Source organism: Calliphora vicina, chromosome 1 (genome assembly GCF_958450345.1).
Source record: "Calliphora vicina chromosome 1, idCalVici1.1, whole genome shotgun sequence".
In the NCBI taxonomy this organism is placed as follows: Eukaryota; Metazoa; Arthropoda; class Insecta; order Diptera; family Calliphoridae; genus Calliphora; species Calliphora vicina.
In genome coordinates, this window is record NC_088780.1 from 140,198,496 (window position 1) to 140,222,962 (window position 24,467).

Below are 24,467 nucleotides of genomic sequence, written 5' to 3' on the forward strand. Positions count from 1 at the left end.
TCATGCAATATTAATAAAATTTATTAAAAAATTTATTCCAATTATGAATTTAATATTTTTGTGTAGTATTTATTACTAGCTTGGCAAAAAAATATATACTTTCAAACATTTTATAACTTGAAAAGTACTTGAAAAGGGACTGAATTTCAATTTGAATTCCAATTAAATATCCAATACTTGAATTTAAATTTTTTGAGTAGACATACTGTTCGTAGGCGTATTATTAATTTTTTACAGTACGCTTGTCATTTACACAATATTAAATAATAATCATACGTACTGTTGTGCGAAATTAAATGAAATAAAGGTATTTAAATTTATGTGTATGTGTCTATGTTTTTTAATATTAACTAATAAAAATCCTTGAAATAAATAAGCATATACGTACGAGTACATACTTGTTTTTATGAGTTAGTACTTCACTTCCTTTGTGTAAATGTTGTGAGCAAATATTTCTATAATATACTTTTAAATGGTTATGTTTCTATTCTTTTTTTTACAGAGGAAATCTATTCGTGCGAGAAAACATTTGAACGTATTTTCTTGGGTGCTTTATTTGGGACACATGCACCACATTTCATAGCTGGCTGGCGTAGTGACTTTCGAGATCAGGTTAAGCTGCTTTCAAAATATAGACGATAAAACGAACACAACAAATAAAGCTTATTATGAACAATAGAATATTTATTTCGTTAGCTTCTTTTCCCACGCTTATCTTTTGAGTTCGTTTTATGAGTTTATATTTCATTTCATTTTTATGTGAAATGTTTTTTATGTGTGTTTGTTTTAACATATTTTTTTTTATTATTTTTTATGTTTTCTTGCTCGGTAACAACCAAATTTCATCACATATGCCTATGTACACAATATAATTTTGGTTCCAAACATGTATTAGGATGAGAATACCAGGGCCATGGTTTATTTTCTACATCATGCAACAAGTCTTGATATGACACTACCCGTATGGATTGCACGTTATGAACAGGAACGTTTGATAAAGTAAGTAGACGCAAGAACAAACAAATTAATTTTTCATACGGAAATATTTATTTTTATGAGGTGAGTTTCATAATTAGTTAGGTTACTAGCAAAGTATATACAAGTAGTCCGACTCTTTGATAACAGTGCCGAAAAATGTGTAAGTGAAAAAGTATTTAGCTCTAAATAGGTATTAGTAACAAAAATGTACTTTTTGCAAATATGCAAATTAACACACCAAACGCAATAAAGTTTTTCATTAAATATTTTCAATTATTTTGAAATACAATATATTTTATTTTAACAACAACTGCGGAAATACTTCTAAAGATAATTTAAAAAATAAGGTGTTGTGATATTTCTGATTCCAAATGACTTAAAAAAATTATTTTCATTACTTATACAACATTGGCCATCATGTGGTGGTATGCCAAAAATTTCGCCAAAATTAATTATATCCCTTTTTAATTTTCACCACACACACAGAGTTCAATAATACATTTTTATTTATTTAAATTTTATTCTATTTTCAATACCATAAACTGAAATCCTATTCTATACTTAAAATTCTGCCACAAACAAATTAAAATGTCGAAATTAGACAAGTAAGAAAGTATGGTCGGTCATGCCCGACCATATAATACCCTACACTAAGTAAAATAGCAAAAACATTTTTCTTTTAAAATTTTAATAATTTATATTTTTGAGTGATTTTCGGAAGTGGGCCTTATGTTAGCTATGACCAATTATGGACCGATTACCATGAAATTAGGTCGTGTGATTTATGTCTTTATTAAAGTTAACTATGTTGAATTTTGTGTGTATACTAAAATTTTTAAGCGATTTCTGCACGTTAAAGTGATTTTCGGAAGCGGGTCTATATGGAAGCTATGACTAATTATGAACCGACCGTAACAAAATTTGGTGAGATGAATTTTGTATATATGAAACTTATTGGGAGCGGAATTTGTGGAGAGACATATATAAATTAAACATTTATGACCGATAAAGTCCAATTTCGGAAGGACATTTGTATGGGGGCTAGGTGAAATAATGGACCGATTTCAGTCAGTTTCAATAGGCTTCGTTTTTGGACCGAAGAAATAATATGTACCAAATTTGATCGATATATCTTCAAAATTGCGACCTGTACTCTGCTCACAAAGTTTACATGGACAGCCAGCCGACACACAGTGCTTTGTTCAATGGACAAAAATCAAAAACAAGATCATGTCTTTGATGTTAATGAAATTTATATTTTTCAATAGACAACTAAATAACTCATTCGTGTAAAAAGACTTTTTTATAAATATCTATTTTTGTCGTCACTAGAGGTCGCTAAAGTTAGTACATTTTCAACATAAATTTTATGGAGAAAAATATATTTTTTTATGGTTAACTAAAATCATTGTTAAAAGTTCGATTTAAAATATATAAACTCGCTATTGGCTGCAGATAAAAGAATATCAATGTGGAATTATGGAAAATTACTGTTTTTGTCAAAAAAGGTTTAACAGTTTAATCTGAGCAATTTTTAATAATTAACATTTTTTTTATTGTAAGCCTGAAATTCTAAAACTTTGTTGGAATATTAGTAAAATATGTGTTAATCGATTTTGATTATGTTTTACTATAGAATATATTTAAGTATTATCTATAAGAAAATGAAATCATTAGTTGTCCATTCATATGAAAACTATTAAAATTTTGTTTTTGTTTAAATGTATAAATTACCATTTCGTAAATTTTCAATTTGATGATTTAGGGAAATAGCTCCAGATTTTTGGTTTTTTATAAAATAATACCGTTTTTTCTTTTAAATGACTAAGAAATATTGCGTTATTTAACAAAAGTAGTTAAATGGCATAAAGTGTATTAATAGGTCTTTATTTGGTTCTTGATGTTGTATGTTTTTTTTTTGCTGAAATCAAAAAAAATTCCAAAGTTTGATTTAATTTTGAAAAAAACGTGTCAATCAATTATAATTTTTCTTTAATTTTATCTAAAGCCTATCTTTTATTTATTATAATGTGATATCATTATTTGTCCGTTTAGACTAGAACTTTAAAAAAAATTTGTTTTTGATGGCACCCATAAATAATACATTTTTACCGTAAATGTAAGTAACTCAATAATTGAATATAACCTACATATCCTTAGGTTGAGATAGTAATATGAGCTTCTGCTGATATTATGAACACTTAAAGTATAATCCAACATCCAGTTTCTAATATTACAGCTGAACGATAAGGCTATCCACATTTGAAGATGTCCGTCCATCCGTCCTTCCGAATTTAGAAAATACATACAATATTTCAGTATTTTTTTAAAAAAGGATATATGGCAGTTATGTAAATCCTTGCTAGAATTGAAATGTTAATAACTAAATAAATCTGATATTATAAGAGAACAATAATTTCTGAAAATAAATAATTTTATTTAGTTTTATAGGTTTACCAAAAGGTAATATTCTACTAATTTTTATTCGTCTGCAATAACTCCTTCTATTTTTGTCCATTGCCTATATGAAAACAAAGCACTGTGCGACAAATAATTACAGAAATAATATACTGAATTCATGTCACCTAATTTTATGATGCATATGAACATAGATCGCACAGCCTAATTTCATGGCGATCGGTCTATAATTAGTCATAGCTCCCATATAATGCCTTCTTCCAAAATCATTCACGAAAATAAATTATAGGTAGGGTATATAGGAGCTTGACCGAACATACTTTCTTACTTGTTTTTCTTATTACATTTTTATAATTAATGCTGATGCAAAAAAAACCCGCATTTTCATACTAAATGCTATAAAAAATTAAAAGTTCAACTTTAGCTTTAAATTTCTCAACAACTGCTGAACCGATTTTAATGAAAGCAAATTTCTGTCCATCAAAAAAAGTTTTTAAAATATATCCATCGGTTCAAAAGTTACAGAGTTTTGGCCGATGAAAAACGATCCTGAGCCACTGTGCGGCGATAAGAGAGTAATATTGCAAAATAGAGAGTCGGATTACTTGTTATACTTGGGTTACTAGATTTGATCAGTCGATGAAAAGCATATTACCATGATAGTATGAATATTGTTTTCAAAATTACAAGTTTTTAAATTACAATATACTCGTAGTATTTATACAAATACGATAAATGTTTTTCATGAATCCAATTGTTTAGAAACTCCAATGATTGTGTTCTATTCTTATATAAAAAAAATATTCCTCTGTCAAAATGAAACCTTCTCCTTTCTTTTTATAAACATAAAGAAATTTATTAAGAGTAAAGACAAAAAAAGCTTTTAAAATTTAAATAAATGTAGTGATAAGCAACTATAAAATGGGTATGTGTATGGAAATGACATGCAAACATACATTAAGGTACATTAAGACTTACATACTTATGTTCATACAAGTACATACAAATATAAAGACTTTCTCACGTGTGCATTTGAAAAGGGTTATATAATTTTAAGGAAATGGATAAAATTTTAACACTTTTTTTATGTTTGTCTTCATTTGTTTCTTCTTTTTCATTTAAAGACAAAAGATGTCAAACAACATGACAACTGAGAAAAGTTTAAAAGTATGAGTTTGTGAATACCAAAAAATCCTTAAATTTTTTAATATTAATGGAACTGACTTATATTAGCAATTGCCTAATTTATTAACAACGATAAAATGGTAACAAACTTTTACAACTGTTTAAGCATTTTGTGACTTTAGGTATTTAGTGGCATTAAGTATTTAGTAGTGTATTCATTCGAGTAATGATCGTTCAATTAATCGAATTATTTCTTACGAATAATTATTCGAATAATTTAAGAATTACCAGTTTCGAATAACAAATAATTCGAAGAATTTTATGTAGAATAATCGAATAAAACTTATAAGTGTACATACATATACATATATTTAAATTTATTAAATTGCTTAAAATTTTTCATAATTCCAAATTTAAATAAGTAATAATGACTTACAAAATTTTTTTTGTTTCTGAAATTCGACAAATAACTAAAGATAAATGAAGTCTTTCGATCACTGTAGATGAGTGGTCGGATAGCTCCTTCTATAAATATATAAATATTACAGCAGGAAGTTACAATTCTAAAAACAAGTCTTTCAAAATATTTAATTTATATTTTTTACGTTTTGTTACAAGAAAAGCTTATTCATAATGCTTAATATCATTGGACATCTTTGTCTAACATGGTAGTAGACTTTTTGCGTATTTATAAATGCGTCAATAATGCACTGTCTGAAATTAGCTACGTTTACGGACAATGATATCAAACATTGGACGGATTTGTGTAATTCCCTAAGACCACTTGATTTAATATAAACCGGTTTCGGTTTTTTTTATAATAACCGGTTAACCGGTTTTTTGGAAAAATATTTAAACGCCTAGAAATAAGAAAAAAAAAGTTTTATTTATTAAAATAATGGTGATTATAACCATTTTGATTACTTTTTTTATCCTTCACAAGTTCTTCGGTTCAAATTTGACCCATTCTGAAATTTTTGAAATTTTATGAATTTTATTTCATTTCAAATGTCAACAACTGTTAGGTTTTTAGAAAAACAAATTGTTTGGACTTAAGGTCTTTTGTTACGTACAATTAAGTTAATTTTTTTCAGAGCTTTGGTAGCTCTACAATATATCTTTGGTAGCTCTAATATACATATATCTGCCTCTTTTCATCATACTTGATGAACTACTGTTTTTCTTATCCTTCATAAGGTCTTCAGGTAAAATGTTACCAATTTTGAAATTAAAATTGCATTTTTTCTAAAAATGAGTGGTTGATATTTTTGATATTTTATAACTTTAATTTAATTTCAAATGTCAACAACTACGTTAGGTTTTTTTAAAAAAATCTATTTTCTATTTGGGTCAAATTTGACCAGAAGATCGTTAACGTCAGTAAATTTGAAGACCTTATGAAGGCAAAATAATCTCTTAGGAATAAGTAAAACACAGTTTTTTGTTTTTATAAAACTAGACATTGAAAATTATCGTGTACTTGGTGTATTTGTAGTACATATAGAAAACAAAGCACTTAGTAAGTTTTCAGGCTTTCCAGATCACCTGTAAGATTTTCTAAATATAAAAAGTCTTCTAAAATAGTTGAAGTATTTGTTTTAATTTTTTTGGATTTTGAAAATTTTTTATAGTTTTTAATACACTACAACTCATAAAAACACACTTTTAGAAAAAACCGGCTATTCGAGGAGAAAAACCCGGTTTCTTCCATATATGAGCATTTCAAAAAAACCGAAACCGACCTTAGCTAAAAAACCGCTTATAACCGGTTATTTATAGATTGTTCGGGAGGGAATCTGATCACAATATTTAATGATGGATTTTGTTTTCTAATGTTTTTTAACATTATCAATACTTGAATTGTTAACTTTAACGTTACTTTTTGTTTTTCTTTAACAATGAAATATTAAAAAAACCTACATAAAAACTTCATTCTTTACTTTTTTTTAAAAAAATTTAAATTATTCGAATAATTCGAATAATTTTAATTTTTAAATTAAAATCTGTTATTTGAATTATTCGTTTTATTCGAACAAGAGAAACATCGAATAATTTGAATATCCTAGTTAATACCCTCTTGTTGATCAAGTGCGATGTATAATATTCATGTTTTTGACTATTTTTTTTTTACTTTAAATGTACATTACCTTGAAATCCACCATCCTAGATCTTTTTGAGACAGACTCTGCGATTACGAAATATCTAAGTAATGTTCTCATGATCTGGCAAAGATCCACTTATGTGCATTTGGAAGATCATTCGTCAGACAGAATAAATGTTGTGTCATATTGGATAACTCTGTTTTTATCACTTTAATGAGATCGATTATGTCAAAACTAGATCATGTCAAACCTGTCGCAATCAGGTATCCAATTATGTCGCACAGTCTGTTTGTTTAAAACTTGAGATTAGCAATCCCGTAAATTGTTTCAAAAATAATGGTTTTGGTCTATATAAACTCCTTAAATCATATACCAGACACAATAACTATAAAATTTGTACAGATATTAAAATAAATAAAACATAAATTATATTGAGTTGCCTCTGCTTTGAGAAAAACATATGTGTGTAATTTCACATATAAATTTTCCTTGATATTTATATATTTTAAATAAACATACATACACATTTGTTATTTATATGTTGTGCGTGACATTGAGCGCCAACAAGAATAATTTCAGAAAAGAGTAAAGTTTTAGCACGAGTTGAAGCTATTTAAAGTCTTATCAAGTCTTAAATAGTACTTATAATACAATTGTATTAAGATTTGTTGGTGGTGTAGGCAAACAAAAATAAAGAAAAAAAACAATAAAAACATTAAATGAATAAAAACGCGTTTATAAACACTGTCAACCAAATAAAACAATAAATGTATACCAATTTAAGCAATATATTTGCCAAGGGTTTATGTTGTATGCCACATACTTTCATATGACAAAAACAAAAAAAAAACTTCAAACATTTTTTATGCATTAACAAAAACATAAGACTCTATACAATTTTTGGCATACACTTAAACATGTGATGTTATATTTACACTTACATTTGCAGAAAAACAAAATAAATATTGTCGTATGTATCTACCTGCAGTAGGGTGGCCTTACAAAAAAGCTGTAATTGTTCTCAACTGACTTTTCTGTTACAATTTCCTAACCTGTTTGTACTATTGTTCTAACAACACGTTTTGGCTCTATAAATTCTGCGCTATCCTAGTATACATGTATCCAAATAAATGATTGTTACTGCTTTAATCCAATAACAAACACACAAGTGCAAACCCATTCACACAAGTGAAAAACAAACATAAGTATAGAAAAAAAGAACATAATACTCCTACATGTGAAAGTATTGTATACATTAGGATGGCTCTTATTTTGCACTTTTTAGATTTTGGATGCTCCCAAGTTACCCTATAATTCTAAAAGGTCATGTTGAGTAGATCATTTCTGTAGGATAAACTTATAGTCCAGCTGGTCTGAATTTGTATTTTGCAGTGGGTCAAAATTGTAATGTTTTGATTGAATGTAGTTTTATACTAACTGGAAACAATTTTGTGAGAGAATTCTTATTGTGGAATTTTATGGGGATAATTTTTGTGGAATATCAATTTGACCCTTATAGAGGATTAAAATATTATTATAAAGGAAATTTGTTTGCCTTTTTTGTACTAATTTGAAAATACAGTCTCATAACGAATTTAAGCACTGAAAGTGTCGTTATGTTAAAGTACGTTCACATTGTTCAAATATTTCACAATATAAGCGTGACCTAAAAATTTTAATTTTCCTTTAAACAAAAGTTTATATTGTTTTGTTTTTTCTCTTACATAGAGAAAACATATTCGTGATAGCAACCGAATTTGTTGCCAAATTCACAAAAAATAACAAAAATGTGTTTTCAATTACGAAAATTATCTATTCAATAATTTTTGTATTTGAAATAACGAAAATTGTATATTCAATTGACAAAAAGTAATCAAATTCAAAACTCAAAATTCAATAGAAAATATCAAGAAATTTTGTTTTTGAGCAAACGAATACTTGATTTAATTATGAAATAATTGAAACCAGTTCAATATGTGACAAATATTTGAATTAAAACGGTTTAAAAAATAGTTTTTTCTGTGTATCAACTGACTTTCTGTTGATAGAACCGAACAATTCTATGTGTACAACCGAATCATTCGATTGGCAACAAATTCGGTTGCTATCTCGAATTTGCTTTCTGTGTGTATACATTATGGGTCCTTATAAAATTCTCAGGCGATCTAGCTATGTCCGTCTGTTGTTGGCATGATATAACCTCGAGAGAAGTATAGAGCCTAGGAAAATTAAATTTTCTCCAAATATTCTTTGTGAATCAGAATTGTTTGGTATTGTAAATAATAATCGGTTACGTAGAACCAAAATTATGGACTAAGATGTGAAACAACCTCCAAAAATTTATATTTTTCAAGACTGTTTTGCTATTTTCTTTAAATATATTGCATGTGATGATGAAATTTTGCACACATTGTTCCTATGATAAGAGGACAAGTTCTGGTGTAAATGGTAAGAATCAGTTCATGATTTCTTCCAGCCCCCATATAAATTTGACGCATCATATTAGTTGTGGGTATATAAGATTCGCAACAGCCGAGTGTAACACTCTTCTTTGTAATCCTAATTTAGCATTTGTTAGAATTGAAGATAATTATTTTAATTTTTTTGAAATTTCACCTTAAAAGTGTTTTCAAAATATAAAATTTGGGATTTGAGATATGCATGAAGTGGCAGAAAATGTTTATATTTTATATTTAAATATTACTCGAAACCTATATATACCCTACACCACCATAGTGCTTATGTTTGGAACGCCCAAAAATATTAGTCTAACATACTGTCTCCATGTAAGCCTTGCGCGCAAAGTACAGGTCATATTTTTTAAGATATTTCGATCAAATTTGTTACATACATTTGTTTCGCTCCCAATAAGATTTGTTTATACGAAAGTCAAGTTACGGAATTTTATGATGACCGGCCCGCTTCCGGAAATCACTTTAACGAGCATAAATCTCTTAAAAATGTTGGTATCCACATAATATTAAACAGAAATAACCTTCATATAAATGTAAATCACACGACCCAATTTCATGGCGATCCGTCCATAATTAGTCATAGCTCCCATATAAAGCCATCTTCCGAATATCATTCACGAAAATAAATTATTGAAATTAAAAAAAGTTTTTGCTCATTTACTCAGTCTAAGGTATCATATGGTCGTTCTTGACCGACCATACTTTCTTACTTGTTTTAATTGTTTTTTTTTTTAAGAAACGTGTTTTTAAATTTTTTTAAACATAAACCGATTTTGCTCAAATTTTCACCATTAGGTTATTAGATGACAGAAAACTATTTTAGGCCATGATAACATCGAAAAAAAATGCAATATTAATACCACCCTTGTATAAGAAGTGTAGTATACATGTCGGCGAATTTTCATACCTAGCGTAGCATACTTATCGGCGAATTTTCATAAAATGTTTCAATTGTTTACTAAAGAGGAAATCAAATAAAAATTGCTTGATATTTTTTGTTTTCTTTCTATTTGAATTGGTTAGAATTGGCTGTTGTTGCTGTTCTTTTTTTGTGTTTTTACATATGGCGGTTCATAGAGAAGGCAGCAACCCCTTTTAGTATTAAATTCGCACATTAAATCGCATTTTACAACATCGCTTCAAGTATGTAGTGCTAAAATTTACGGCTATTATAATTTTGTTTCCATTTTTTCTATTTATGTGTGTGTGTATGCGAGCGTGTAAATAACGATAAAAACGTGTCAGGGTGTTGCGAGTCATAACAATGTTTGAATTTTGATATTGTTTGTTTGTCTTTGAGTGTATGTATTGCAAAGTGTTTATTTAAGATGTGAAAGTAAACATACACTCACATACACAAGAATAAATAAACAATGGTTTTATACCATTTCATTAAAGCTCTGTGTCGTAAAATGTTTTAAAGCTAAATTAAATGAATATAGGCATTTAAACCTTGCCTATCTAAAATATAGCATTTATGTAAATATGTTTATTAGATTGGCCCTGGAGTACTTTGAAAGCTTTATCATATTATTAAAATCTGTAAATCTGTAATCTAGAGTTTTACGAAATTTAAAAAAAACACAAGTAAGAGTGAAACTTATATACCCACCAATATAATACTGACATTTTTTTTAATTTTTTTTTTTTTTCAGATTTTGCTTATTTTGAATATCATATGCCACATTTATGTATCATACTTTGGGAAATAAATGGATGAGAAATCATGGGACGATTCATTTATAATAGAAATAACCTTTGCAAAATTTCAATAAATAAATTTTAAAAAATATCACATTTTTTGGGAGGTTGTCTCACGCTTTGGTCCATAACAATACACAGATGGACGGACATAGCTAGATCATAAGAACCTAGAATATAAAGGGTGTTTTTTAAGACCGACAGAACATAGAAAAGCATTAACTGTCAAATAAATTGTCATACTGCGCTCACTTTTTGACATTTATAATCAGTATACTCTGGCAAAGCATCATGAATAGATTGACTCTTGAACAGCGCTACAAAATTATCAAAATTTATTTTGAAAATCAGTCATCGATTCGCATTACTTATGAACGACTGTTTTATCAAAAAATTGTGTTCAGTAATAAGGACAATTTTTGGCTTACGGTAGCAAACCCGTAAACAAAATTGACACATATGGAGTGAAACCAATACTCAACAGACCCTACAGACCCCATTACATGCAGTTGGTGTCATGATCTAAGATCCTATCATGTCACCAACTTGTAAACAAAAATAAAGCCGAAGCTTTTGTTACTACTGGTTTGTGCTAATTGCCATATATCCGAAATCAATTTCAAATGTTGTGTATGACTTAAAAATGCGGGAATTATTAAAATTTTTAGCTTTTATTTTGAAACATTTGTACAATACAAATTTATTCAAACTATTAGCCATTGTTAGCTACGACCTTTTTCCATCTTTCTGGCAACATGTGGATTCCGCGCCAAAAGAACTGCTCATCTTTTGAGGCCAAGAACGAATCAAGCTAATTTCGGATACTCTGTTCTGAAGTGCAGCGTATCCCAGAGAGAGCATTCTTCATCGATCGAACAAAAAGCAGATTTGGTGTTGACTCGGCTGGTTGGCCGGGCTTCACATACGATCTCTTACGGTTCGGCTTATCGTAATGGATACATGATTCGGTGCAAAAATAATTTTTTGTTATAGCGTTGAAGCATCATTTCAGACATACAAAATCGTCTATCAGGTCTATCAGCTGATATTGCATATTTTTGGTTGCCCTGGTGATAACTTATGGTATTCATTTTTTTATACTAAAGCTTTACTTCAACGTTGAAAGGCGTATGATTATTATTTATTTAAAATAAACAAAAATCATACGCCCTAATGTACTATATTGGTCGCAAGTAATTCGAATGTAAAATAATATGAAATTTCTGGTAAAAAAATGTATTTGATGCAATATTTGTTATTTGTTAAAATTAACTTGTACTACCTTTAATGCAATTAATACAAATACCTATGAAGTTAACATACCTATTTCCTAATATTTAGAATTAAAATTAGTTTATTTATTTATCTAATATTTGTTATACTTCACTATAGTGTACTGATTGAATTCACATGTGATTTCAAGATGTTGGTAACTTATCCCAAACTATTTAGTTGATGTCAATGATTTCCAATGAAACAAATTATATCACCATGATACATTTCAATTAATTTTTAATTATCTAAACAAAATTATTTTCCCATTTGTATGCTTAAGTTATTTATTGGTAACAGAATGTGTCTGTATTGGTTTTAATTTAACTATATTTGTGGTGGTATGATAATATTTGTACTTCCGTTTGAGTGATGAGTTTAATTAAACATAAATAATGTTTACACAAATTTCCGTTTATCTTCAATCATTTGTATTTTACAGATTCATTGATATTCCAATCGAATCCTGTGGTCGTTCATCACCACTACGTGTAGCTTTACAGGCGAGTGCACCTGATTTACTGTTGATTTTACTCAGGTAAGTGGAAATTAATGATAATTTTGAAGCGATTTTTGTTTAAACAAATAAAGATTTGTTTGGGTAATTACTTTGTTTATAGAAATTAAAAAAAATATATATTTTTATACATAATATAAGCCATTAAAAATATTTCATATTTAGAAAAAAATATTATTATATTATATATAAAAAAATATCTTTATGTCCTTTCTGTCATATAAAATGACAAGCCAAGAAACCATTACTGTACCAAAGTTATCAAAAATGAGAAACATTCACTGCACTATTTTAAATAATTTTTTCAAAAATGAAAGAAACTATAAAAACTAATATACTAAATTATTATAAAGAAAAAATGAACTGACATACACATGTACATAAGTCTGGCCTTGAGATAAACAAAAACATAAAAATATGAAAAACAAACATAAAAAATTTAATTTTACATGAACATAAAATGTGTGTTTAAAAACATTGAAAAATAAGAAGGAAAGAAAACAAGTAAGAGAGCTATAATCGGCTGTGCCGAATCCTATATACCCTTCAACAAATTATACTTTAAAATTATTTTTTTTTAATATTTTTAGGTAAACAAAATTTAAATTTTTTTTTGAAATTGTTTTTAAAATTTTATTTTATTTTAATTTTATTTTTTTTTTGGAAAAAGAATTTTTGTCAAAAAAAATTTTTTTGATGAAAAAAAAAATTCTGGTTAAAAAATATTTTTCCCGATTTTGACCCATTGTAGGTCCAACTTACTATAGCCTTATATATATCGTTGCAATGGACTTGGAAATATCTATCATTAGATCTAGATACAGATCAAAAATAGGCCAATTGAGGTTTTCACGGGTTTTTCCTTATATCTCAGTTATTTGTGGGGCGATTTTAAATAGCAACCGAGCCGGAAGAATTCTCAATATATTGATGTATGAATCATGTATGTAAGTTATTTGGGGGCAACATACAGACGGCTAGACGGACATATAATATATATACTTTGTGGGTTCGCAAATGAAAAATGTAGAAATTACAAACGGAATGACAAACTTATATATACCCTTGCCACTCATGGTGAAGGGTATAAGAACACTCCCTTAGAATTAATTTTTTTGAAATATTGAAACGGTACCCGCTGAAAACTTTCGTAATGACCTAAAATACCGCCAAAAAAAAATTTTTGCTTGTTCTAATAAGGGCAACCCGTGCCGTTATTTCGATTTAGTTTTGAGGTGTATTTACAAGTGGAAAAAATGCATTTTTTCAGTTTTTTTTTTTTTAAATTTTTGCCATTAAATAATTACTTTTGCAATTTAATTTAAAAGAATCGAAATGTGTACGTAATTGTCGTTCTAATAAGACATAAAAGACAAAAATTGGTTAAAAAATGTTAAAGTTATTAAAAAATCGCCAGGCAATTAAAGTGTCTCAGGCCACTAGAACAAGAAATGTAGGAATAAAATTAACATATTTTGAGAAATATTAACACAAAAGTTTATTCTTACTTAAAATATATCCATATTTACTTATATATGAGTTTTTATCTTCATAGGATACAGTTAACCTATTCGCAGGTATAACCAAAAAAAATATTTTTTTAACGGCAATTTCAAAACTCCAGTTTCAAATTTTTAAAAATTTTGTTAAACAAACTTCAGAATTTTTTGATCATCACATGGAGATTTTTTTACAACATAATGAGGAATAAAAATGTGAAAAAAGTATGTCAATACCGCCTACAGTTTTTCCGTACCTGCGATATAAATTTTGCGATTTACGAGAACAACAAATTTTTTGGCCATATTTTGGCGAATGAGCCCAATTTCCTATTAATTTTAATTAAAATCTGTTCAGAATATTATAGTACAGGTAATTTTAAATATAGTCTGAAAGATTTCCTAAAATCGGAAAACGTTAACCCTTAAATCGTGTAGGTCAAAGGTAAAATTTTTCAATATTTGGAATTTCTAATGGAAAGATAGCGAAATGTTATATATTTTTGAGCTGATTTTGATGCGGGTACCGTTGCAACATTTCAAAAAATGTAATTCTAAGGGACACTCTAAAGAACATGCAGTTTATATTATTTGGATTTTGGAAAATTTCCCATTAAGTAACATTAAGCAAATTTTTACTTGTAAAAATTACAAGATCACTTACATACATTGAAATAAATTCCTATTGATTTCATGATTATTTAAAATCAACCGGCAATATTCTATTTAAATTCAGTAACAATTACTTATTCCCCCAACCAATATTCTGGAGCTTGACAGCAAGAATTGTATAGAATAAACAAAACAAACATCTTCATTATTTGCATCTTCAACAGTCTCCAAAATGTCTCATGGATCATGGATTTTCTTTTGAGTTTGTTTTCCAAGTATTTGCTTGCATGGTGTGTATGTGAATGTGAAAGTATAAAAATTGTAGGTACCTAGCAGTTTATAGGCCTTTGAAAAAGGCCTTTTTTTGACATAATGTTGCGAAATGACTGTCGAAAAAAAAGATCAAAATATTTAAATTGAATAGAAAATACACAGTATTTTATCATATCGTAGAGTACACAGGGTAGTGGTATAGAAATAATTAAATCTGTAACTTCTAAATGGTTGGTCCGATTTAATACGCGCAAAGAGGAAGTTGTTGTCGAGTTTAAGTTTTGAATTTGGACCTCATGAGCACACCAGGGGCTCATGAGGATATCTTGGATATGTTATATTTTTAAAACGATAATATTTATTAGTTCGTGTTCCGATTTAAAAAAAAACTACATAAAAAACTCGTCGTAGCTATCAATTATTCTTATTCTTATTTGAAAATTAAATTTTAAAAATGTTTACCCAGTTTTTTGATAACAGCGTGTTCAAATATTTTCCGATTTTATATTATTGGACTAACAAAAAATTTATAAGTCAAATAAAATAAGAATTGTTTAAAAATCAATACCAACACGATTTTTTTTTTAAAATTCAAAATATGGTAAACAGATTAGTTTTTCTCGAAAACCGTAAAATTTAAATCGCAGGTACGGAATACCTGTAGGAGGTATTGATATATTTTTTTCATATTTTTAATCCCTATTATATTATCAATAAATCCATATGTGATGATCAAAGAATTCTGAAATTTGTTTAATAAAATTTTTAAAAATTTGTTTGAAACTGCCGTTAAAAATTTAATTTGTTTGGTCATAGGTTTGGCGAATATATTAACTATGGATATATTTTAAGTAAAAATTAGCTTTTGTTTTAATATTTCTCAAAATATGTTAATTTTGTTCCAACATTTCTTGTTCTAGTGGTCTGAGACACGTTAATGGTCTGGGGAATTTTTTAATAACTTTATTTTTAACTATTTTTTGTATTTTATATCTCATTACAATAACAATTACGTACACATTTCGATACTTTTATATTAAATTGCAAAAATAATTATTTAATGGCAACATTTTAAAGTTCCCATGAACTTTAACCCTCTTGCGGCACGCCTATTTTTAACCGATCGAGCTCAAACTTTTGTGAAATTTTTTTTTATCCTAAGAAAACTGCCTTTCGTTTTTGAAAGAAATGAGTTTTCAATTTTCCATATATTAAAGGCCCACCTTAATGGTAGTATATTAAGGTGACACCATATACCGTGTCAATACCGTGTTAATGACGCTAGTTGTTAAGATAAAGCTGCATTGACATAACGGTGCAATAAAACTGACAAATGGAAACTGGACTACACCTGATAATTTTACCTTCTGAAAACCATTTTGAAGTTTATCATGACAAAAGTATTTCAAGTATAAACAAGTATAAACATAGGCAATACCAATATAATATTGTACCAATTTTTGCATTTTGAATAAAATCATTTTTGTGGTTCAACGGATTTGGTTAATTTTATATTTTCTATTACTTGTAAATATCAGTGGTACATTTCACTTAGAAGGTTCATTAATATTATCGGGAAAAAAAGAAAAAAAGTCTCAACAAAATATTCCATATATTTTAATACAATACTTTTAATCGGTTTAATTTATGTTCTTAAGTTTTGGACTCATAGAGTATACTTTTTTAGGTCCTATCGTGTATGTAAATATCTGATCAACAGAGAATATTTGGTGAATATGCCATCCGCCTATGTAGTTTCTTCTAGGACCTATCGTACCAACAACATATTTTATGAAGAAATCACACGTTTCTGTTTATTGATGGTTTCACAATAATTATGAAAACATTTTGAGAAATGAAAGTTTCAGTTTACTTGGCAATATCTGAAATTTGTGTGAGCTTCCCTAATATAAAATCGTGTGATTAAGTGAATACAAAACACAAATTTTTAGTATTAGTACAAGAAAAGTGTACAGCTAGAGAAATGTTATTTGCTTTAAATTTGTTCTTGTTATTATTTAATGTACAAGAAAAAACTCTTAGTTTTGTATTGTATACACATACGTTTATTAGGGTGGCCCATATATTGCAATTTCAAATTAAATCCTGTAAACAATTGGATAACGTTTGTAGGTTACACATTTTAACTCTTTGCGGTTTAGTGGTCTCTTTTCTAACCACCTTTTGTATAGTCTTTAAAACATAGTTGACAGGACCTTGTGAATTTACCAATTGTGTTGGTAGAATTGGTAGTATTGGCATCTATTTGCATTTTGCTAAACAATTAAATTTCAATAAAAATTGACCAATTGTATTGGCATCTATTTGCATTTTGCTAAACAATTACATTTTTTGAAGTCATCGTTTATGTTTTTTTTTCAAAATTTGTCTGTCTGATTGCTCTGGTTAGATTAATATATTAATTTCAGACTTTCACGCATTCAATAAAAAGAGCACAGAGTGTTTAGTGTTTCAGTGTTACTTTACTATTGCAGGAAATTTAGTCGAAGTGATTAGCTTTCAAACAAATCTATACGCTACGAAAATTTTTATCATATAATAAGATAATAAACTAACCAACTTTTATTAAAGTAAAAATTAAATTGTTTTGATTTTAAACTTATACACATAAAGCTGTGGCTGAAAGAGTTAATTGAAGATTCGTAATTTGATATCCAGTTGGCCACCAAATCCGTAAAATATAGCGCAGCCATCTATTGATAAAGGCTTTCAACTTCCGCTGAAGGATAAGACAGTACTTTTAAAAAGACGCAATTTTTTCCTAGTACTTATTTGATTGGAGCGCTCTTGCCTTCATTATCCTGTTAGGAATGATAATTACTGTACTGCCATCAGGAGAAATTTGACCTGTCCAGTACATTGTCCCTTAGAATTAAATTTTTTGAAATGTTGAAACAGTACCCGCTGAAAACTTTCGTAATGGCCTAAAATACCACCAACATTTTTTTTAGAAGGGCAACCCGTGTCGACTTTCGATTTAGTTTTGAGGTGCATTTACAAGGGGAAAAATGCATTTTTTTCAATTTTTGGCATTAAATAATTACCTTTGTAATTTAATTTAAAAGAATCGAAATGTGTACGTAATTGTCGTTCTAATAAGATATAAAAGACAAAAATTGATTAAAAAATGTTAAAGTTATTAAAAAATCGTCAGGCCATTAACGTGTCTCAGGCCACTAGAACAAGAAATGTAGGAATAAAATTAACATATTTTGAGAAATATTAAAACAAAAGTTTATTCTTACTTAAAATATATCCATATTTACTTGTATATGAGTTTTTATCTTCATAGGATACATTTAACCTATTCGCAGGTATAACCAAAAAAATTATTTTTTTAACGACATTTTCCAATTTCAAATTTTTAAAAATTTTGTTAAACAAATTTCAGAATTTTTCGATCATCACATGAGGTCTACTGTCCAGTACAATAATTCATCTATCGATTCGATAAATTTATCATTTAAAACATTCATGGGTAAATGAAATTTGTATTTTAAATTGAATTTTTTTTCCAATATTTAATTTTAAAATTAGATTTCTAAATAATGCTATGTTACTTTGAGCCTAAAAATCAAAACTTCAAATAAAATAAGCAGCATCTAATTATTATTCGATTTTGCTCAAATTTTCAGCATTTGGTTTTCAGATGACAGAGAACAATGGAGGACTGCAAAACGACAAAGTCCAAAATAAGGGCCTCCCTAATTTAATTATGTGTTTATTTGTATGTGTATTTATATGTATATTTTAACTACCACCAATAACAAACGAACTGCCAAAAGACAGCAAAGATGCACTAATGTAAACATTTGCATATTTGTTGTTATGTCTGTACTCTTTTGTTGAATATGTTATTGTTGCAGTGTTTTTAAAACTTTATACTTGGAAATGTGATTTTATTTCTGTTGTTTTCTGCATGCGAGGATAAGTAGAAAATTCCGAGAAAGAATTTTTGTATAAAAACACATTTATGGAGATATTATTCAAGTCATGATTTTATCAAAAATTTTCGGCTTTTCCTCGTATACATTATATTCATACATACTTTGCAGTATAGTTTGTACGATTTGTACAATGAAGATTTTACTCTGTTGCATTTGTACATAAGTATAAGTATTTTCGGGAAATATTTATGTAGATTCAAGTTTATTCTTTAAGCAACTAAAGTAGGTTACACAAGGGTAATATTATAGTTGTATTTTATATACATACTATTTATTTAAAAGAATTGGGAGCAGTTGTACGCTGAAAGAAACATATTAATGTAGGTAAAATGATAATTATATTAAAGTTGTAATACAAGGAATAAACAAAATTTTTGGACAAGAGATCGCACACTACCCGTTTCAAATTTGTTTAAACTTGGTACAAGGGGTCTTTATGGTCATACATAAGTTAAAGTTGCTAAAAAATTTTAAATTAGTTTTTGTTTATCATTTGTCGGGCCTTTTTTCAAAAGAAATCTTAGGCCTTTTCCTTGAAGAGCTTTGAAAACTATTGAAAATTTCTTAATTTTTACCAGTGTATATAAATTTTAAAGTATGTTTGCATAAACTAGGAAATATGCAGAGGCGTTTTGATTTTTGGTTGTTTTTTTTGTTTTGAAGGAAGATGAATTTATGGTAAAGAAATTTTGTTTATTGTGTTATTAAAACAATTGATTTATCAAAATTAAATACACTCAGATACATATAAGGAAAAAACCAAAAATTTTAAGAATCGTCAAAACTTATTTCAGATAGCTTTATTTCAAATCATAATTAAATACACTCAGATACATATAAGGAAAAAACCAAACATTTTAAGAATCGTCAAAACTGATTTCAGATAGCTTTATTTCTTTTGGGTTTCGAAATGAAATAACTCAGTGACACATAACCATAGAGCAGGGCACGTCAATAAGTCCCTGACTTTTCGAATGAAACACAAGTTTTTGAATAAATAATCTCTCTTTGTCCAAAGTTTCTTCAATTTGTCTATTCTTTTCAAAAATAAGATTTGTCGAGGTCATCAAAATAGGCATTTGATGACCGCTTCAACCCGATAAACCCACTGTTTTGACTTATGTTTGTTCTCTGGTGAGTTGTGTTGGATCCACATTTCGTCCACGTTTACGAAATGGCACAAATATTTCGGTTGAATAACACCAAATACTCCTGCAATGTTGTCACACGATTGCACAAACACAATGGATTGTGAGTGAACTCCGCACCAATCTTGCGGAAAGCTTTCTCATACCCAAGTGATCATTTAAAATTGAAACCACTGAGCCATGTGAGATGCCTATGGCTTCCACAATCTCTTGCAATTTCAATCTCCGATCGGTCAACACCTTATCGGGAATTTATTCAATTGTTTCTGGTGTAGAGACCTCAACTCGGCGTCCAGAGCGTTCGGTCGGTACGGCCACAACTAAATTCAGTAAACCATTTTTTACCATTGGAATTGATGGTGCAGAGTACCCATAGAATTTGAGTGATGGTTTTTTTCCGCAAAAATTAATGCTTAATGAGCACACGAAATTCACATTTTTCCATTTTCTCCTTAAGCTAAATGTAAACAAAGCAATGCGTGTTTGTCCAATTTGTTGTTGTAAATAAGAGAAACAATTAAACCGTTGATTGATTTCGCTCTGTTTTAAATGAGAGTTGTTATAGAAAACAAAGAAGAAGAATTTAGTAATTTAAATTCGCTTTAGTAAATATATTTAGAAGGTGTTTTTTTATTTTCTAACTCCCATATGCATAAACAACTTTTAAATTTATCAAAGGTTTATAAAACAAAATTTCCATTCAAAATTAGTTTTATAAACATTTGACAAATTTAAAAAACTGTTTATGCATATGGGGGTAAATATGTAATTGTACATAAGTAAATAGTTATTTTATAATATGTGCAGAGCTATAATTGTGACGATTTTCAACGGTTTATCACTGCATAAAGTTTAATGAAAAACGGGACGGGTCGGAAAAAATGGTGAGTCGCCTCCCATACAAAGTAAATAGTTATTTCTAAATATTTTGTGAACTATAATTGCAAAATTCTTCAAACTTAGTCTAAATATAAATTTTTCATAGTTTCGCTGAAATTCTTCGAGATTGGCATAGTGGGCGTGGCACACCCTATACAAAGTATATAATTAATTTCAAATATCTGTAGAACTATAATTGTAAAAATGTTTAAACTTTTAGCGAATTACTGTGCGGAGTTTAGCTGAATATTGACAGAATTAGATTAGAGAGCATAGTACCTCCCATACAGAGTAAATACTGATTTCGAATATCTGGGGAACCAAAATGGGAGGAAAAGGTAATAATAATCGCAAGGTTCTTCAAACTTTGTCCGCATAGCTCTCTTACCATTTTACACAGATTGGCTGAAAATGGTCGGGATTGCATTAGTGGTTGTGGCACAAAGTAAATAATTAATTTTGAATATCTGGAGAACTATAATTCTAAAAGAATTTTAACTCTGTATCAATCTTTTTTACCATTCTACGGAGGTTAGCTAAAAACTCATTTATTCCTGTTCCCTGTTCGAAGTTTAGTTAATCACAATCAGCTTAGTAGGAATGACCCCTCCGTTATAAAAGAAAGTTGAAGTAAAGCTTGATATTTTTATAAAAGGTTTAAAAATGGGTGGAATCAGAGCAGTGGAGGTATCTCCCATACAAAATTTGTTAGTTATTTTCGAATATCAAGTGAACTGTAATTGAGAGATTCTCAAATTTTGTATGTGTTATTTTCGTATTTCCATTCATATTTTTTTAATTTTACTAGGGTAGGGGTAGCGAAGTGCACCGGGTTATGCTAGTAAGATTTAAATGGCGTTGAAATTAAAAGATTACGAACAACTTTTTTTAAAAATTTTGTTCAGTAAAATTCTATAACATTTTTGATTTTCTTCATATGTATAAGTAAGTATACATCAATATACTTATTTGTTTTGTAATGTCTAAAACCAGTAAATGTAACAGGATGTAGGAGTAAAGTTTGGTATTATTAGTGATAGAAATTTGTATTAAGAATTAGCATGAAATATGAACTGACTTATATTTTAACCCTTTAAAATATTTTACATAAACACAATTGCAAATCATATATATCTATTCAAAATAGTAATATTGGGAACTTTTGACTATTACAAAATATGTTTAAAGCTCAAAAAGTTCGTATTTGATAAAAAATATTGTTAATTTGTGTAAAAACATTAAACAAATTTTAAAATTTACGAATATATGTATGTATATTCGTTCCTTATGTTTCTTACATTTTTTTAAAGCTATTATATAACAATATATCTTTTACGTCAGCAACACCTAAATCTTTATGCAAATTAGTTTTTTTTATATCAAAAAGACAAAAAGATTACAAACTTTTCTTAATTTATTTCAAATAAAGTAGTTATTTATCAAACAAACTTAAACTAACACTGCCAACCACTAATGTTCTTTTTTGTTCTCAAAACTTTACTTTACTTAAAGATAAGTTCTAGCAAACCAACTGACTGACTGCAAGTAAATACAACTGGTAAAATAAGTCAAACCACATGTTTGGCAAGAAATAACAAATTGAAAGTGATGGCAGAAAAGTTCATAATACAAATTTTAATATTAGTTATTCAAAAACCAAAATGCGAAAAGAAAAAAAAATATTATTTATTTTTGCCAATTTTTTGTTGAAAACGTTCTTCGACACACCTCATTGATTGTGTACATATGTTAAATATACTGGCAAATATTTTTACATATGTGTATGTTGGTAACCCAGCAAAGAAAAACAATTGACGACTTTCGCAAGCAAAAGTTTTGAGCAAATATTTTGAATCATCAGATTTTTGGTAAACTTGGACTAAACTTTTCTATACTTGTTAAAATAAATATGATTTAATGTTCACAGTAAATATGGAAATATGGAACATGTAATCTAAAGACAAATATTTATACCGGGTTGTCATAGAATTCAATCATTGTCGGAATCGGTTTTGAAAACGAAAGGAAAAGTACATTGGTCTCGTAAAATCGAAAATTATTGGTTTTATATTCGATTTATAATTAAATTCTTTATCGATTAAACAAGAAATTACATTGGATTTCAAAAGGCAATTGTACCTTTTTATCGTTTTCAAAACCGATTCCGACAAAGATTGGATTCTATGACAACCTTGATAGATTTTAAACATAACCAGTGCCGACTTTCGATTTAGTTTTGTCGTGCATTTACAAGGGGATAAATGCATTTTATCTGTTTCTTTAAAAATTAGTCTATTAAGTAATTACTTTTGCAATTTAGTTTAAAAGAATCGAAATGTGTACATAATTGTCGTTCTAATGAGATATAAATGACAAAAATTGGTTAAAAAATGTTAATGTTATTAAAAAATCGCCAGGCCATTAACGTGTCTCAGGCCACTAGAACAAGAAATGTAGGAACAGAATTAACATATTTTAAGTTTATTCTTTCTAAAAAAAATATATCCATATTTACTTGTACTTCATAAAATACAGTTAACCTATTCGCAGGTATAACCAAAAGAAAATATAATTTTTTTAACGCCAGTTTCAAAACTCCAATTTAAAATTTTTAAAAATTTTGTTAAACAAAATTCAAAATATTTTTATCATCACATGGGGATTTGTTTACAACATAATAGGGAATAAAAATGTGAAAAAATTATGTCAATACCTCCAATATTTTTTTTAGTGAGAAAAACAAATTTTTTGGCCATATTTTGGCGAATAAGCCGAATTTCCTTACTGTTATGATTTTTAAGTAAAACCAATTGAGAATATTATAGTCTAGGTCAATTTAAATATAGTTTGAATGTTTTACTAAAATCGGAAAACGCTAAGCCTTAAATATTGAGGGTCAAAGGTCAACTTTTTTAATATTTTGAATTTTTCATGGAGAGATAGCGAATATTATATATTTTTGGGCCGATTTTGATGAAACTTAAGAAAAATATATAATTAAGTCTAGTATTTACAATAACAGTACAAAAATGGAAATTAACCCTTAATAGCACTTTGTGTCCAAATGACCCTGAACTTTTAAAATCACGAAAAATACAGTAATTTTGACCCCAAGTCCCATTAAGGGCTAATTTCCATTTTTGTACTGTTATTGTAAATACTAGACATTGTAGTGTTTTCTCCTGTTCAACTCATCTTGAAACAAAGTTTCAAGGGTTTTTTTTCAGTCGTGGTTTTCATTCTCGTGGAATTGCCCATATGTATCATAAATATTTACATCGTATGATTATCATCTGAGAGCAACTACTATCATATGCAATCATAGCTGCAATCATTTGAATCACAATGAGGACCATAATGACAAAAATTGGTTAAAAAATGTGTCTCAGGCCACTAGAACAAGAAATGTAGGAACAAAATTAACATATTTTAAGTTTATTCTTTCTAAAAAAAATTTATCCATATTTACTTGTATATGAGTTTTTATCTTCATAAAATAAG

At 28.1% G+C, this 24,467-nt stretch overlaps 2 protein-coding genes across 2 annotated transcripts in view; one reads left to right on the forward strand and one right to left on the reverse strand.

Annotated features, from left to right (window-relative positions):
- The window catches only part of Gycbeta100B (guanylate cyclase soluble subunit beta-1-like), a 332,225-nt gene that overhangs the window by 69,390 nt on the left and 238,368 nt on the right, over window positions 1-24,467 (reverse strand). The window lies entirely within an intron of this gene.
- The window catches only part of stops (SOCS domain-containing protein stops), an 80,275-nt gene that overhangs the window by 20,267 nt on the left and 35,541 nt on the right, over window positions 1-24,467 (forward strand). The window contains exons 4-6 of the mRNA XM_065508958.1: window positions 503-612; window positions 896-999; window positions 12,513-12,608. Coding sequence (XP_065365030.1) covers window positions 503-612; window positions 896-999; window positions 12,513-12,608 — 310 coding nt within the window. The remainder of the gene's footprint in view (window positions 1-502; window positions 613-895; window positions 1,000-12,512; window positions 12,609-24,467) is intronic.